Source organism: Parasteatoda tepidariorum, chromosome 6, assembly GCF_043381705.1.
Source record: "Parasteatoda tepidariorum isolate YZ-2023 chromosome 6, CAS_Ptep_4.0, whole genome shotgun sequence".
NCBI classification, from domain to species: domain Eukaryota; kingdom Metazoa; phylum Arthropoda; class Arachnida; order Araneae; family Theridiidae; genus Parasteatoda; species Parasteatoda tepidariorum.
The window spans coordinates 21,850,907-21,868,332 of NC_092209.1; the positions used below are offsets into that span (position 1 = coordinate 21,850,907).

Below are 17,426 nucleotides of genomic sequence, written 5' to 3' on the forward strand. Positions count from 1 at the left end.
TTTATTTCGAGGGTGAACTCTAGTAATATTATGTAATAATTGAATTTTATTCTCTGTTTTTAAATTATCCTTTATAATATTTCATGTGAATATTTCACTAAGTAATTTTCACTCTTTATCAAAACAGAAGACAAGCGGTTATCAATATAGTGACTGGGATATATATGTTCCAGCCGTAGTTAATGGTTCGATACATATGTCCCAGTTGTAGTGATCGACATACTACAAGCACATCTATCATTTCTGAAAAATTTATTATATGAACTTTTTCCTACATGGTATGATACAGGGTGAAGCAGTCTTTGCATAACCCGACATTACACATTGGACAACTCATTTTTGTTCTTTTTTCTATGTTCATTTGAGAAAATATGAATAAAATATGAATGGACATAGCAATCCCAATGAAGAATACGAGTGGGATATACCTTTCCCAATGAAGAATACTTGTGGGATATATCTGTCCCAGCGCAAAATCACAATGTTATTTCATGCAAGAAACTCTTTAGCGCCATCTAAGTAGCGCCATCTAGGGATATTTGACACATGAAACGCGTATACTTGGTTCGACTCTACGACTGGGACATATTACAATGAGTTTCTAAGTGCTTTTCACTCCATTAGTAATTTTTAAACATCTGTTGGGATAAATGAGCCCCGTTAGTAGTCAAAGAATTAAAGCACATTAAAAACTTTGCACATTTCAAAATGTATGAGAACTTATCTTAAACACATCTTTAGTTTGATAATGATTGAACTCATGTTTCGATACAAATTAAGGTAAGCAACGTTAAAGTGCACAAAAATATTATAAATGCAGACAGCTGTTTCGGATGCTCAAAGGGCAACCTTCATCAGTGCAACACATCCTGTTGCACTGATGAAGGTTGCCCTTTGAGCATCCGAAACAGCTGTCTGCATCTATAATATTTTTGTGGTTGCTTACCTTAGTTTGTATTTTTGCACAAAGGTCGCCCACTTGTGTATTCATATTTCGATAGTTTGAAGTTTTTAGAGGAATCTTCACTACAATAAAAGGGGCCTTTTTTTGTATTCAATTTTTGAATAAATTCTTGAATTTCAGTAAACTGTAGTTCTGTTTCATATGATCATATGACAAGATACTTTCTGCTTATTCAACTGTTTATCTGATATATTTAGTCTCATAACAAGAGAATATTCGCAAAATTATTCACAATTTCGTAACAATAATATGAGTGATTGCGTCGAGCTTAAATGTATGTTGCAGACAGTAAATGCCAGGTGAAAATAACCTTGACTAGTTATACGAAACCGGATAATTAGGTTCAATTACCCGTGCATGTACCCGGTACTGCATACTGAAATTCGTCAACCGTATCCGGATAGTGAGCAAACAGTGATTGGTAAGAGCTGGTACCCGGTACAACTGGTTGGTAAGAGCTGGTTTGTAAAATCTGTTTTCCCGGTACATCTCTAGTAGATATTAATTAAATGCAAATCAAGAAAATAAATTGAAAAAAATTAGACGCGTCGAATAAAAGCAGCATAGAAGCAAGGAAACATTATATTCTTATCATTTATTAATAAGATTCACATTTGTACAGTTTGTTTACTCTTTCAATATCACTTTTGGTCATTCCCGGCTTTTTGAATGCGTGAAATAATCTCTGTCCATTTCTGGCCACCATCGTGTCCTTTCCATTCATGGAGAAGGCTTTGCTATCGTAAATCATGATGGAGTCGTAATCAAATGTATTGTACAAGATATTCCCTTGTGGACTAAGCTTTCGGAAGTTCTTCTGACGACCTAGATTATAACAAATTATATAGACTTGAGCTAAAACATAATACTTACAATTCTGAATAAAATAAGTGATATATTACTACGAACTTTCCACTATATTAATCCTTAATAATTCCACTTATGCTTTAAAAGTAAATATTTTGTACTTTGTTAAATTTTCGTAAACAATGAAACCTGTATTTTTTTCAATGTTTAAATCACCGAAGAAGAGAAATACCAATTAATGAAAAGCATAAATTAAATGACATAAAAATATAAAGTTATTTGATGAGAATAGAATATCTCACTAAATTTCAAATGTCTTTGCAGCATTCGTATACATATGGCGCCGTTGTTTGTAATTCAATGAACTATGTTTTCTGTTGCATTATAAACCGATTCAACTGAAATTTCTGCAGAAATGTCAATATTTTTGTGCCAGATTATACGACATACTTAAAACAACTTCGCAAACAGATGGCGCTGTCAACAACTGCTTACAGCACCATCCTCATAGCAAAATAAGGCTTATTTTCACTCAACGAAAACCTTTGAATTACCGTATTACAAACGTAAAAAGGTTTGCAATACGGTTTACGTGTAAACCTTCTAACCTTAAATCGAGATCTGTGACAATCTGCTCTATTCTACGCTCATTACCCTAATACCTTGGAAAACAACCTTCTATATAAAAACCTTAAATCGAGGTTGTCTTAGGGTTTTCAAGAGTGACAAAAAATCCTTTAATAATACTAGTCATAATGTGAAAATAATCTTAAATTCAGGTAATTATAAGGTTTCTTTTCGCAACGTCATGTATACTCAGCTGAAATCCACCTTGTCAGGAAATTTTAATGGACAATGCAATTTGATCCTATCCCTAGTGTGACTGTCAGCTAAAACGTTATTACGGATCTAAGTAACAATACTCTATAAAAAAAGCTTCAAAAAATAATTTTTAATCTTATTAAGATGAAAGGTTTGAAACTGCAATATTTTTGCTTTATTAAAAAAAGGTTTTTAGTACGAATCTTTTCGTGACAAAAAAAAAAAGAAAATTACAACATGAAGTTGCCAAAAGGTTAAATGCTTTCTGGGATATTGATGAACTTTGAGATAACAAGTTTTAAAACTTGTAAAAAAGAAATTTTTTTAATTTCCAAAGGAAAACATAGATAACCTGAAAATGCTATCACTTAACATTTTTCTATCCCTTTATTCATATCGTCAGTTGTTTTTTAGAGCCACTGGTTCGAAATAATCAAGAAATGCAATGATACAAACAATAGTTTTCATCCTGTAAAAAAATGCGCTACATTTTTTTGTGAACAAGTACATTCCGCAATAAACTTGCACGTATGTACATTTTCACTGGAGTCCAGCAGTGGACTGAGCGTTAAGACACGGTTCCCAGCAGATCACCGAAGTCAAGCATCACTGGCTACGGTCAGTGTGAGGGTGGGAGACCACTTGGATCAGTTTGCGTAGGGACCGAGGGTGTGCGGTATTGGTCCTCGTTAAACTGTTCTACCGTAAAGTGCTCGACTTCGCGTGCAGGTCGTCGGGCTACCGAAGCGGGTGTGCCAGCCCCTCCGCAGAGGATCAAAATTGTGATGGCATGTCTTCGGATCATCCTCTGGGATGTATCCCCGAGCGTCGCCAATAGCCCATTGTGCAGCTCTAGTGCAACGTAAATTAACAACCACCACCACAACATTTTCACTGGAACACTATTAGAATTGTGCACTTAGCAGTATGCAAATGTGCACCACATAAGTAAACACGTTTTTTTTAACGTTTACACTAAGTTAACACGCAGTTTACTCACCACTCAATGTCACAGTAAATAATTTTAAAACAGGCTTACCATTAGGCAAACTAGGTCTATCATTGTCATTATCTAAAAGTAAAAAATCTGTTTTAATTTTTGAAAAGTGACGAGTACTAGACCTGTTTCTAAAAGTACTTTTGCAATAATTTTGTATTCTGCGCATTTCAATGGTTTTTCCTAATGCTTGATCCAAGAATTCGATTGTCTTCTGGGTTTGAGTTAGAGATTAAAAGTTGATGCAGTTGAACATCGATAGCTGTAAACTCAGAATTGGGACGACTGTTCATCTCCGGTTATATGGTTACAAAATAAAGTAAAATTAGTGACGTTAAAACTGAAGCGAAAGCAAAAACATTTTTTTACGTTAAAGATATTGTGGGACCACTTTATGTTATTCATTAACAAATGCAGGTATCCCAGCTACACTTATCCAAAAACAAGTTTACTATTAAACAAATCATCTTATTTTTTTTAAAAAAAAAGGGAAACAGAGTATTTACTTACTTTTTGCAACATTTTCCAAATAAATTATCAAGTACTCATCTCTGTCTGATCTGTTATGTTCGTGATCGAATCCAACTGCGTGTCCCAACTCATGGATTATTGTACCAAAGTAGTGACAGCCGTTACCAAGTGATAATCTCTGCTGGCCATTAATTTTTCCCACGCAAGAATAACACCTGCGGTGACGAAAGCGAAATAAGTGATGTTTGGAGCATTGAACTCATTTTAATTTAATCTCATTATATATATNCTAAAATTTTTTTTCCCAATTCTAAGTAATAGTCTCCTAGTTTTACTAGTTCCTTAGCTTTGTGATTAAATATTTGAGATTAAAGTAGTAAATATGATGTAAGTGCTCATTTTTCCAGACATTTTAGTTATTTAAAATTTCAATAATGTCACTAGGAAATAAAATTTTATATATATACATATATATATATATACAGAGCGAGAGAGAGAGTTAAATATTTTGATGTGACTTACCCTTGCCCTGAAAAGAGTATGACATAGTTCCTTTCGTCTGTTCTTGGAACAAATCGAACACAGGTGTTATTATGGTAATTATCCATAGCTCTCATGATTAAGGCTTCTCTACGTCCTTCATAAATATAAAACATTTTAATAAACCACTGTTTATGTATCATTGCAGCGTTCGCTTAGCGAAAAATGAAGAAAAAAGAACATCTTGAAGAAGCAAGAAAAACGAAGAACAATAAAAACATTAAACACAGTGAAAAAAAAACACTAATTGTAACAAAAATGATACTCAATTAAAGTTATAAGTCATATCCATAAAAATACACTTTCACTACTGTATAAAATAAGTTTTTTCCCTCAAAAAAATTATAAAACATCATTTTTTATGTAAACATAGCGTAGCATCGTTACAGCATATATTTAAGAACTCATTATTTTCAATTATAAAAATATTTTCATTACTAAAAATAAAATTAAAAAACACATATTTATAAATTATTCAATTTTAAATACCCCATACTGTTTTAAAAGTTAATCTACTTCTCACAGTTTCATATACCCGAAACTGTACTACAATCTGAAACTGTAGCGTATAATTATCTAATCTTCATTAAATTTTTCCAAGAACCCAAGAGTAAAAGCGGAAATTGTTAAAATATGCAAACAAAATATAAAATTTAACGTTTCTTATTGCCTGTATTTAATCTTTTTTTTTACTATTTCAATAAGCGATTTCTCTACTTTTTCACTTAGTTCACTAGCAGAATAAATTACACTTTAGTACTCAATATAACAGAACGGGAAAAAATATCTTGATGAAAAAGTTAAATAACAATTTATTTCAGAGACCACAAACTGTTAAAAATCGTTTATTTACAATTTTCAGCTAATGCTTTTATGTAACCAGAAAGTTATCCTCGCCCATTAGGCCTAAAGGCAACGAGTATCGCTTCTTTTAAAGCTGTAAACCAAGCTATGTGATAAACATGATGATTTCCTTTTCTTATTTTCCATCATCGGGGATGCCTAACCCAACAACAGTTGCCAAATAATTTTATAGCAATAAGTGTATGGCACAGCAGCTGAATTTTCGGAGTGAATTTGCAGCACCATCTTTATAAATGCAAATTTATCTGCGACTTTAATCCAGTCAGACAAAGATTTTTATTGTAATAATTCGGCTTAATCAAGAAACATGCAACTAAATTTGCCAATATATGATCTTAAAAACTATAATAAAGACTTTATTTTGTTTAAATTTAAAACTAAAGAAATGGAGCAATTCCATATACAATGAGGCCTGTAATCAAGGAGCAGGGGGAAAAAATCTTTATTTTTTGTTTAATTTAGTTTTTTTTAATTTTTTTTATTGTAACATAATCAGATACAAGCTTAGAAATATTTTAAAAATGAGTGTCAGCAATTTTTCAGCATTACTGTAGGCATTAGTGTACTTTATGCGCACGCGCATCATTGCGCACCTCATCACGCATCCCATTGCGCACATCCTAACCTTTTAACTAAACAGTGATTAGATAGTCATTCTTGTGATTCTTCCCACGCAGCGAATGTGATTGCAGGCTGACGAGGCAGACGGCCTCCTCTTATATGTCCTGTATTATGTCCTATATGCTAATAAATGTTTGTTAATTAAGTTATGCTCATTGCCTTTTCCCATATTAGTTTGTTTGCTTTTTAAAAATTGAAAAGAAAAAAAAATCTAGTATTTCCCCTCTGTCGTTAAAATAAATGGCACCACTAGATTAACTAGTTCAGCTACATTCCACGGTCACTTGAACAGAAACAACTCAACTGTTATCTAACTACTAAGTCCATTGCCTCACCAAAAGGCTATCATAACCTAAATTCAATGTTACCTGTAACTCCAACTCCCAGTTAAATTTCATCTTCACGGTTCGGAAACCAATGCTAATAGTGAATAATTACAAGCCCTCATAATTTTTTATTTACAATTTTCTAATCATATCAATCGTTAAACATTTTCAAACCCGTAAAGGTAAAAAAAGGTTCCTAACCGTAATTAAATTTTGTAGACAAGCAGTTGCCGGTTATTTTAGCGCAATTTTGGAATGAAAATTCTAACAGTGCTGTTACAAAACGTAAAATCTATACTATTTCAGAAAATATGTATAAAAAAATATAATATTGCAGTTATGATAGTAAATGAGACTGATAAATAGTTTAACAGAGAATTTGAATTTGTTTTTAAATCAGTATCTTACTTAACGAAGAGTGTATGACGTAAGGAATTGTCGCGTTTGGCCATCTCCTCCTAATATAAGGGATAGCGTTTCGTTCAATGTCCTATAAAAAACAATAACAAATACCACTTGAAACTACACAATAAAATTAAGAGAATGAAATAAATTGAAATTGATAACAATAAAGTAACTAACAGCTTTGAAATTAAGTCTGTTGAGATAAAATAATGTGAATGTATAATTTATTATGGTAACATTATTTTTACCTTTTACTATTATTATTTAATATAATTTTTATTATTATTAATTAAATGTAAAATTATTATTAATTTACCTATATAATAAAACTAAATAACTCTGTAACTAATATGCATATGAAACTTAGCGGCAAGTATTGAAAGTAGACAACAATTAGAATTGCATAAAGCTTTATTTTTTTGGAAACAGATGTTTCAGAGTCATCTAGTGTTAATGATATAACCTCGATACAATTTTTTTTTGTTTATTTCTGCTGCTTATTTTGATTTTTATTTAATTAGTCATTAAATTTAATTATTTAATTGTTGTATTGAAACGACTGAGTCAATGGCAGTAAAAATCCTTTACTCAATTTATTAAAAATGAGCTTAATATAGTTTTTATTGAAAAATATTGTGATTTTCTTCATAATTATTTTAAAGAAAATGAATAATTTATGCAATAGGAAATTTAAACAATACTAAAAATATAAAGAATAAGCAATAATAGTATGTTTGATGTTAAATTGCGTTTCTTTAGATATTATATTTCAGATATTTAGATATTTATATTATTTGAGATTAGAATTTTATTTCTTAAAAAAATAATTTTTCGATTTTGAAAAAAATTGAAAATGATATTTACTGTGGAGAAAAATGTTATAATTTTATTACTTTTTTAAGATGTAGAACTTTCAATCATAAAGATGCCTAATTTCTAAGGTTTATCAAACGTTTTTTTTTTAAAACATTAATTCTTTAATTTTAAAATGCAGTTTTATTTTCATATCTTTTCCTAGACATAACTTTGGTAAGTATAATAAGGGAGAACAACAAAACAATAGTGTGTAAGATTTTATACTTTTTATATTAAGATATTTTGATCTCTAACATTTTTGTAGATGATATAAATTAATAGATTAATTTTGTTTTAAAAAAATGCGATTACTTAATTATAAAACAATACTTACCAAAGATCCATCAATACCAGCTATATCACCCTCATATAAATCAGGATTTTCAAGAGCCAAAGTAGCTTCTGAAATTTTAAGGTTGTAGTTTAGTAAACTCAATTAGAAATCTATTAATAATTTATAAATCAATTAAATAATCTTATAAAAAGCTACGACAAAATATATTTCTTGAGTCGTGGTGGCCCAGGAGATAGAAAGTTCGCCTCCCATTGAGGAGACCCGGGTTCGAATCCTAGTGGCGACTGGTTGATACGAATTCTGCTCCCGACTCGCTCCAACCACAGTACTGATGTAAAATATCGTCAATGAAGGATGGATAATTGGTTAGAGTCGAATTTAACACAACAACAATTCCGTTGACAACTCTTTTTACTGGAGAAGATTATTTTGTAGAGAAGTATTGAATATTTATATACATATATATATATTGGGTTGTTCGGAAAGTTATTTTGTGTTTTGGGGGGGAAAGACAATTTTCGTATAATGAATAAATATTTTAATAAATTATGTATTGGCCTTTCTGGCCCATCACCTTTTGCCACCTTTGTGGTAGTAGCATGATTCCAAGCTCATAAACTTTTTTGGTCTTTGCTGGCAAAAAACTGATCCAGGTGATTTTTGACATCTTCATTTGAAGTAAAGGTTTTACACGCCAGAAAATTTTGCAGATACCGGGACAAATAATAATCCGAAGGTGCCAGATCTGGAGAATGTGGTGGGTGTGATGGTGTATCCCATTCAAGCTGCAAAAGCTTTTAGCTAGTGACCAAATTTGTATGAGGTCTCGCATTATCTTGGTGTAACACTAAATCTTTTCTACTCATTAATTCTGGCCTTTCCTGTTGAAGTGCATCATTCAGTTTGTCCATTTGACGACAGTAGACTTCCGAATTAATTGTTGTGTTAAGCTAAAAAAAACTCTTCCTTTAAAATCCCACCAAGCAAACAGCATCACCTTCTTTTGATAGATATTGGCTTTCGAAACGCTTCGAGCCGGTTCATCTTTTTTGCTCCATGATCTCTTGAATTTGGCATTGTTATAGACAACCCATCATTCGTCCCCAGTAATGATGGATGTCAAAAATGAATAATTTCCATGACGTTTGAGAAGCGAATCAGAGACGTCAACGCAACGACACAAATTTCTCCCGTGAGAACATGGTTTATCGTGTCTTAATCAGTTTTAGTTTTTACCTTTTCTATTGTAAGAAAGTAAAACATGACGAAAATTCTGCTTATTGCTCTCCATATTTAAAAGGGCACCCAACCAAAAACTACTGCATAGAATTAATAGAACTTTTTCACACACAAGCTTTGCTATATGAGCTCTGAAAACATATAATGGTAATGCGGCTGCGGTTTAAGTGTGAAGTTGGATGCGAAAAGGTTGGGTNCGAACCCAACCTTTTCGAACCAACCAACATAATAACTGTTTCGCTTATATCTAAATAACTGAAAATCAGGGCAAAATTGAAAAATTATTGATTGGAAGTAACCCGCGTTTCAAAAGATTCTACCTTTGACTCAGAGAAAGACAACTGTGTTTCATGCTGAATTTCCTAACTACAAATTATTAAAGTGCTAATATTTTTCATTTATTTTGAACTAAATTAACAGAAAGTAATGAAAAAATTTTAAAAAAATGTGTTTAGTAAAATGTTTTCTTCTAAGGGTTAATATGAGAGACACTTTATAAAATTGAGATTCGAACATATAATCAGGATGTTCAAATCTTAATTTATTGTATCTAGTGTACATGTGACAGAAGGAAAGATAGGCAAATGTTTCGAAACTCAAAAGCACCGCAATAAGAGCACTGAAAGAATTTTTTTTAAAAAAAGTCTTCAAAATCAATAAAATCTCTCTTCATGTGAGATAGTACCAAGGAAATACCAAAATGATAAATTCGTAACATCTATTTGTTGTTATCTTGAATCATAGCTATTTTATGGCCAAAGAAAAATATTCTATCAAACATCTATAAAACGAAGTATTCACTCGGATTTGGCTTAAAATAATATATTATAATTTCATGAAATACACGTGACTACCTTTGTTGATATTTCCGGTTGCGTATCGCTCTCAATATTTATAAAAAAATGACAAAATTGTATTTAATTTTTTAATATTATTTAAAATTGTACCATCAATATGCTATAGCAACTTCTGATCCTTCTCGGGATTTGAAAAGTGGAAATAAATTTAAAAAAATTTTATTATTTTTATGTACAACAGTGGCACACTCTATGGAAGAAACACAAACATTACAAATATCATCAATGAGAGAATCGGTTAAAATCAAATTCAACACAATAGTCTCTGTGGAAAAAGCGCGAATTATCTCGAATTTATTGATTTTTTCCCATTTGAAAAGTTTTTGCACTAAATTTCTTACCAACTGAAACATTATGAATAAATTATTAGACAGGCTTTAAATTGTACCATAAAAGGCTGCAAAAGATGTTTTCTTCTTAATGTTTTCGTCGGCGCAGTTCTCAAGGAAGATTTTTAAGTTTCCTCTAGAAACAAATAGCAATTGTGTTAATTTTTTCTAAAAAAATCAAATCCAGTGGGGAAAGTTATGAAATACTTTTTGTACAAATTATGTGTTCCTACATTGTCTATTATCAGAATAACAAAACTAATCACTGTTTAGTGTTAATTTCGAGGAATTCGAACAAGCATGATGAAATTCATTCGAGAGTTTCACAATTGAGGCTCCTACAACTAGTTTGATACATCACCCGCAATTGAGAATCTTTTTGATGTTTCTAATGTGGCTAAAATTATAAGAGATATTCAATATACCATCCTTATATACATCCAGTAGCACTTGAGAAACGAACTTCGGGATATTACACGAGAAAATTATTTCAGTTTATTTTGTTGCATCTATGTTTATTAAGAACCACAAGCTTAATTCTTAATTCTAGGTAGTGCCATACAGTTTCTTCTTTGGAGGCGGATTCTCTGGCATCGAAAGAATTTTTCACTCACTAGTTTTCGAATGCATTATTTATCATTTGTAATCATGACTAATAGTAAATTGTAATTGTGAGTAAAAGAATACTACACTACCGTTTGTGCAATTATTACAATTTAAAGTAAATATTGAGATATTGCGAGGTATACATTATTGAAATCATGTTTGTGTGAAGAATTCAAAAAAAAAATTTATTATGAATCACGCAGATATGTAATGTTTTACACTTAGATATGTAACACTTAGTTTTCTTAAGTTTTCAATAATCATAAAAAACCTGTTATAATGCGAGTAATATAAATCTAAGCACACTTTTTATAATCTGACTCCCCCCCCCCAAAAAAAAAACAGAGGTTATTTAATGTGACAGCATTTAGCCAAGACAGCAGAATGATGAAAAACTCGGAAAAACTGAAATAATTTGTGTTTCCTAAACGCAGGGCGAGATCGGAATAAATTGAAATAATTACAATATTTTAACTTTTTTAAACCTTCAATTAAATAAAACAAAAAAAGTTATTGCATGTTGATTGTGCAGTGTAAAGTTGGATTGAAAAATTTGAAAACAAGGTTCGATTTTAACGGTTATTTAAATTTTTAGTGGGATGCGTGACTAGAAAATATCAACCGATTTTAAAGATTTTTATGTAAATTTTCTTCTTTTTAAATGAGACATCTTCACAGTGAAGCATTTTGAATTTAAAAACTTATTTCGGCCACCCTAGTATACACCCAATGCACATAATCTCATTCCTAAAGTTCCCCTTTTGCCCTTCTACCCTTTATTATTCTGTCCATCTTCTCCTTCTATGTTGACTTTCTATGTTGAATAATTTAATACTAATCGTCAAAATTTTAAAATTTCCCTGAAAGTGAAATATATATATATATATATATATATATATATATAAAATCATAAAAATTTTAAACTAATCTTTTTTTTAAAAAAAAAATGCTTAATAATTGAGGGAAAAAATTACCTTTTTCCTGATCTGGACTTAGCTGAATAAATTCAGCTAAAGTAACAGTGAATAAGCCAATGAATAACAGAGTAATCTCCATGTTTGTAAAATTAAGAAGGAGATAAAGGTATATATATTCTGTGACTATGTGACAAGGATTTTAAATGTACCATGCGTGATACGATTATTTAATCTTTGATGAGAAAAAGCCTTCTGTTGTTTTTTTTATTCCGAAATCTAAGTAAAACATTTAAATATTTATAGTTATCAAATTAAAATCGCTCGAGAGCAAGATATATAAGAAAATGCTAATCATTCTGCAGATGTGAAAAGTTGAAAATAAACGTAAATTTTCACAAGGTTTTAATTTCAGTCTTTAGCCTTTCTTTTTATACTCGAAAGAAAAAAAATCCTTCAATTCTTTATTTAAACTATTTCAATTTATAAAAAATTACAAATTTAATCGGAAAAAAATTATTTAAAATGTGACATTTTTTTTTTCTTTTGAAAAAAATGGTGAACTTTTACTTGTGACATGAGTTTTCTTAGTTCTTGTTTACAACATTGCAGCAACTTTTAAATAAATAAATGGTCTGAAAATGTAATTTATGAATTAAATTTATCATCCTGAGTTAATTCTATGAAAATAAGTTGAATTCTATGGTTTCTATTACCCTAAACTGAATAAAAAAAACTCTCCATTTAGTGCTTTCGTGATCCCCGTCAGTAAACCAAAGTAGTTGAATTTTATGCTTACCCTGGTTTTATATCGCATAAAGAAGAAAATTATGAAAACCTTCCATAGTTTACCCAATAAGAATTAAATAATTTTTATCTTTTTTTTAATAATCTACGAAACAAAAGTTTTAAAGAAACATAAATGCAGAATAATGAGCAGAAAACCGAATTAGGAAAATTTTTCATTATCACCGGAAAGTTTTATAGTATTATTCATTAATAAAAACAATATCTATCAAAAATTGTATTTGACTTTCAGGCTTCGAAAATTAAACGGACTGCGGTGATTTTAATAAAAATATTTATTAAATGCTTCCATTGGAAAGTTCCGAACGACTTAGAGTGTTCAAATGCAAAAAAAGACAAATATCACATATAACACGATAAGTTAACTAGTTCTACGTTATCAAAAAACTACTAATTTAAAGAAATTCCTACTTGTCTTTACAATAATCAATACAGAGTTTTGAAATATTTGAAATACTTAAAAAAATAGTGTATATCGAACTAATTACTTCAAAATTAGGTGGCAACAAAAGGTTGAAATGTGTTACAGGTGTCTGGCAGAAAGTTTTCAAATTGAGCTTTTGTGTTCGCCAGAAAGCTTTTCATTTTATCTAAATATAATCATGAGAATATTTTTACTGAAGGAAGAAAATATATATTTAAGCTAAATTTACCTTTTCGAAAAGAGCTTTTCATTCAATTTTCGTTAATCAAGGAATTCTAAAATATGTTTCAACATCAATTCAAACATTGCAAATAAAACTTTTTTAAAATTATTGATAAGAAATATAGAAATATATTTATTGTAATAAATATTTTACGAAGTTTAACAAATTTCATTCAGTTATCTACTTCCCTTGAGCGTTTAATATGAGTTTATAATACTATAAAATATTTATAAAGCTGTACAGAAAATATGCAAAATGTATTAAGTTATACAGATATAAAAGGTTTAATGAGGAAGTTTTTAAGTATATTATTATGGCTGAATTCATAATATTAGTTTTACGAACTTGGTATAGTACACGGTGTTAATGGTATCTAAATTCTTTCCTGCAGATGTTTTTCTTTAAAAAAAACAGGCATTAAGAGGAAATATATTTTTTTAATGGTTGTTCGAAAAGTAATTTTGTTTCTTTTGGGGAATTGCAGCACAATTTTCGTATAATGAATAAATATTTCAATAAATTATATATTGCCCTTTCTGCGCCAACACCTTTTGACATCTTTCTGGTAAACATAAATCCACGCTCATAAAATGTTTGGTCTTTGCTGGCAAAAAAACTATCCAGATGATTTTTGACCTCTTCATTTGAAGTAAAAATTTTACAGTCCAAAAAAATTTGCAGTGACCGTAACAAATAATAATTCGAAGGCGCCAGATCTGGAGAATATGGTGGATGTGGCAGTGTATCTAATTCAAGCTGTGAAAGCTTTTGGTGAGTGACCAAACTTGTGTGAGGTCTCGCATTATCTGGGTGGAACACTATACCTTTTCTGTTGATTAATTCTGACCTTTTCTGTTGAAGTGCATCATTCAGTATGTCCAGTTGACGACAGTAGATTTCCGAATTAATTGTTCTGTTATCCGGTAAAAGCTAAAAAAGAAGAAGAATTAAATGAACACAATGCCAATGAACTGAAATTTCAGCCAATGAACACAATGTTCTAGCACAAAGACATAGTATATTATCATCAAAGACATAGTATTTTATCATCAAAGACATAGTATTGTACTTATGTAGAAGAATTCTATCAATGTTCTTATTGGCTTTTAAAAAAGTATATTAGCTATTTAGATTGTACATGGTGAAAAAATCAAAACATTAGCTAAATGAGAAACATATTAGCAAAATAAATTATCAAATATTGCAGTTACTCACCTAAATTCAACTAAATGTGTATAATAAATTAGTTAATGCTAGAAATTCTGAAAGTTTTAGAAAAAAATTTTATTATTTAAAAATATAAACTTTAAACCCTAACTTTTCCTTGTGAGATAATAACCCTCAAAAAGTCTTTCATTTTCAAGAACACAAAAATTTGTTTTATCGCCAAATGAAATATTTTTTGGTGATCAGCATTATTGAAATCAATTTCTATATTAATTAACATTTGTGATAAAGTACATAACATTTTAGAACAAAATAAGGATGTTTTACATACAATAAATTAAAATGCATGGCTGTTAGCATTACCCGAGAAATACCACGTGGAGGTCGCCATGCTGCATTTCTAATCGGGGAGTTTTGATTTTGGCAGTTCCCCTTGCCTACTGCCAATAGAAGTTTCAATTAAATTTTTTCCAAAAAACATTTTTTTCTGCAAAGCTCTAAGAAATTAACACTAAGCATTTAGAATTTCTTTGAAAACACAATTATAGATTTGGCATCTTGGAGCAATTACTGAAAGGCTGTCAAATGACTTAACTCTTGACAGGCCAACATAAAGTTGTCCATGACTAAAAACTTGTTTAGTCAATACTAAACTGATTTTCTCAAAAGTCTGACCTTGTGACTTATTTATAGTCATGGAGAAGGCCAGCCTAATTAATTCCTAATTGAGTTTAAATTAAATATTATCATGTTTTTAGGGCATGAATCTGAATTGAACAACCTGATAATGCTCACTCTGGTTATTGTTTCCGTTTTTAAAAGCGCTATATGTTGAGCCACCTCATGTGACATTTGCCATGTGACATTTTTAGCAGCAATCATTGGTCGATTTTCTAACGTTGCCATTCGGGGAGTTGTAATGAGGCTTTTTTTTTGGTGCCGTGTAAGAGAAATATATATATAGATTACAAACCCATTGAAATATGGTAAGTTTTTACAATTGTTGTTTAAACTTAACCTAAAAACATACATTGAAATTATTCCATGCGCAGTGTCACTTAACCTTATAAAAGCATTAGTGTAATGTCTATGAGACGAACATATATTGGACTGTGGCACTAAACCTTAAAAATCCTCAGTGACTCAGCATTAAAAGAGCAAAACTTAAAAATTTCAACTTGTTAGACTAAAACTATTATTTACCGATGCTAAACAGGCATATAGAAAAAGATACAACAATAAAAGTTGCTCACTCAACTTTAGCCCTTTGACGGTCAGGGAAATGAGCAGTTTTCGTTTCATTAATTCGCGCAGTATTGCGTACAAACAGTAGTCGAAAGTGGCATATGTTTTCCAACTCCGTTCTTCCAAAAATGACAAGCGACTAGGGACAGGACGATTCCATAATAAAAACGGACTTAGAAAATTTAGAAAGGGGAAAATGAGCTCGATATCGGGAAAACGTTGCTGGAGAGAGCTTTAGCTTAGCAAAATACCGCCTTATATTAGCGCCAACATTGGAAGTCAAATTTTGGCGGGATTTTCAGAGGAAAAAAAAAACTTAACTAGGGTCATCAAAAAAGAAAGAATTGATTATTAGACTTTACAGAGAAGACAGTCAAATTTGATTTTTTTTATCTTCAAAGAACGTTTTTAGTGCAGAGAGGTACGTACCTCAGTACTGTTGACAATTATCGGCCGCTGTTCCAGCAATTCTGCACATATTGGAGGAGCGTNATGCAGAGAGGTACGTACCTCAGTACTGTTGACAATTATCGGTCGCTGTTCCAGCAATTCTGCACATGTTGGAGGATGGTTGGAGGAGCGTGAGGGGGGGGGGAGATCGTGAAAAGAATTCCGTGAATAAACCGGGCAGTGGCACTTGACCTTAAAAAAACATCAGTGCAGGGAATACCGGGCAAATTTATACCGGGCAGTGGCACTTAACTAGACCTTGTATATCTTTCAGACATTTACCAAAAGTCTAGTCAACTAGACCTAGTAGAAGTGCCACTGCCCGGTATACCCTACACTGATGTTTTTTTAAGGTCAAGTGCCATTACCCGGTATATATTTGCTCGGTATACGCTACACTGGTGTTTTTTTAAGGTCAAGTACCATTGCCCGGTATATATTTGCCCGGTATACGCTACACTGATGTTTTTTTAAGGTCAAGTGACACTGCCCGGTATAATTCTCACATTTCATACTTTACCTAAAATCACCCAGCATTCTATACAATGCCGGCGTTTCATACTTTGCCGGTAACATACATATATTAAGTTCTAACTAACTTTAAAGTAAAAAAAAAAATTAAAAACAAAAGCAAAACAGATAACAATAATAAAATCAAAGACATAACGAAAAAATTCAACAAATAACATATTTTATACGAGTTCGAAAATGACAGCAAACGTCGCAAAAAATAAACATAAAAACAAATGCGAACGGTGACGGTAAACCTTTGAAATTTAGCCAATACGCCAAGGAAGCGAACAAAAAAATCCCCAATATTCTCAGTGTAATTACCCTCTTTCCTTATTTTTACTCTTCCGACGAAACTCTAAGTTTTTAACATTATGGAATCGTCCTTCCCCTAGTCGCTTGTTAAAAGTATTGTTTTTCTATAAATATTCTTTTAGTTTGTTTTGATACACATTTAATAGGGAATATTTTTTTTTTTCGAATTTAGTGGATAACAATTGTAAAAAATGAGTGAAAACAATCCCACGGACAATGCGACGGATTTAAGGTTATGTCAAGGTACGTCTCTTGTGAATATCAATTGATTGTTAGGTTTTCTCTTTTGAAATTACATTATGACGCATTCACATACATTATTAATACAAATACATTTTCCATGGCGAGACGATGAGGCAACCACAAGCACTTC

General features: G+C 31.0%; 2 protein-coding genes across 2 annotated transcripts in view; one reads left to right on the forward strand and one right to left on the reverse strand.

The window, feature by feature from the left end:
- The window catches only part of LOC107449486 (astacin-like metalloprotease toxin 5), a 53,630-nt gene that overhangs the window by 18,617 nt on the left and 17,587 nt on the right, over window positions 1-17,426 (forward strand). The gene's annotated exons all lie outside the window — the stretch shown is intronic.
- Window positions 1,541-12,083, reverse strand: LOC107449485 (astacin-like metalloprotease toxin 5). The gene is made up of 6 exons (XM_016065013.1): window positions 11,973-12,083; window positions 8,007-8,074; window positions 6,821-6,902; window positions 4,584-4,698; window positions 4,101-4,276; window positions 1,541-1,789 (listed from the first exon to the last, which is right to left on the reverse strand). Exons 1-6 carry the CDS (start codon window positions 12,052-12,054, stop codon window positions 1,563-1,565), a joined length of 750 nt encoding a protein of 249 aa, XP_015920499.1. The 5' UTR covers window positions 12,055-12,083; the 3' UTR covers window positions 1,541-1,562.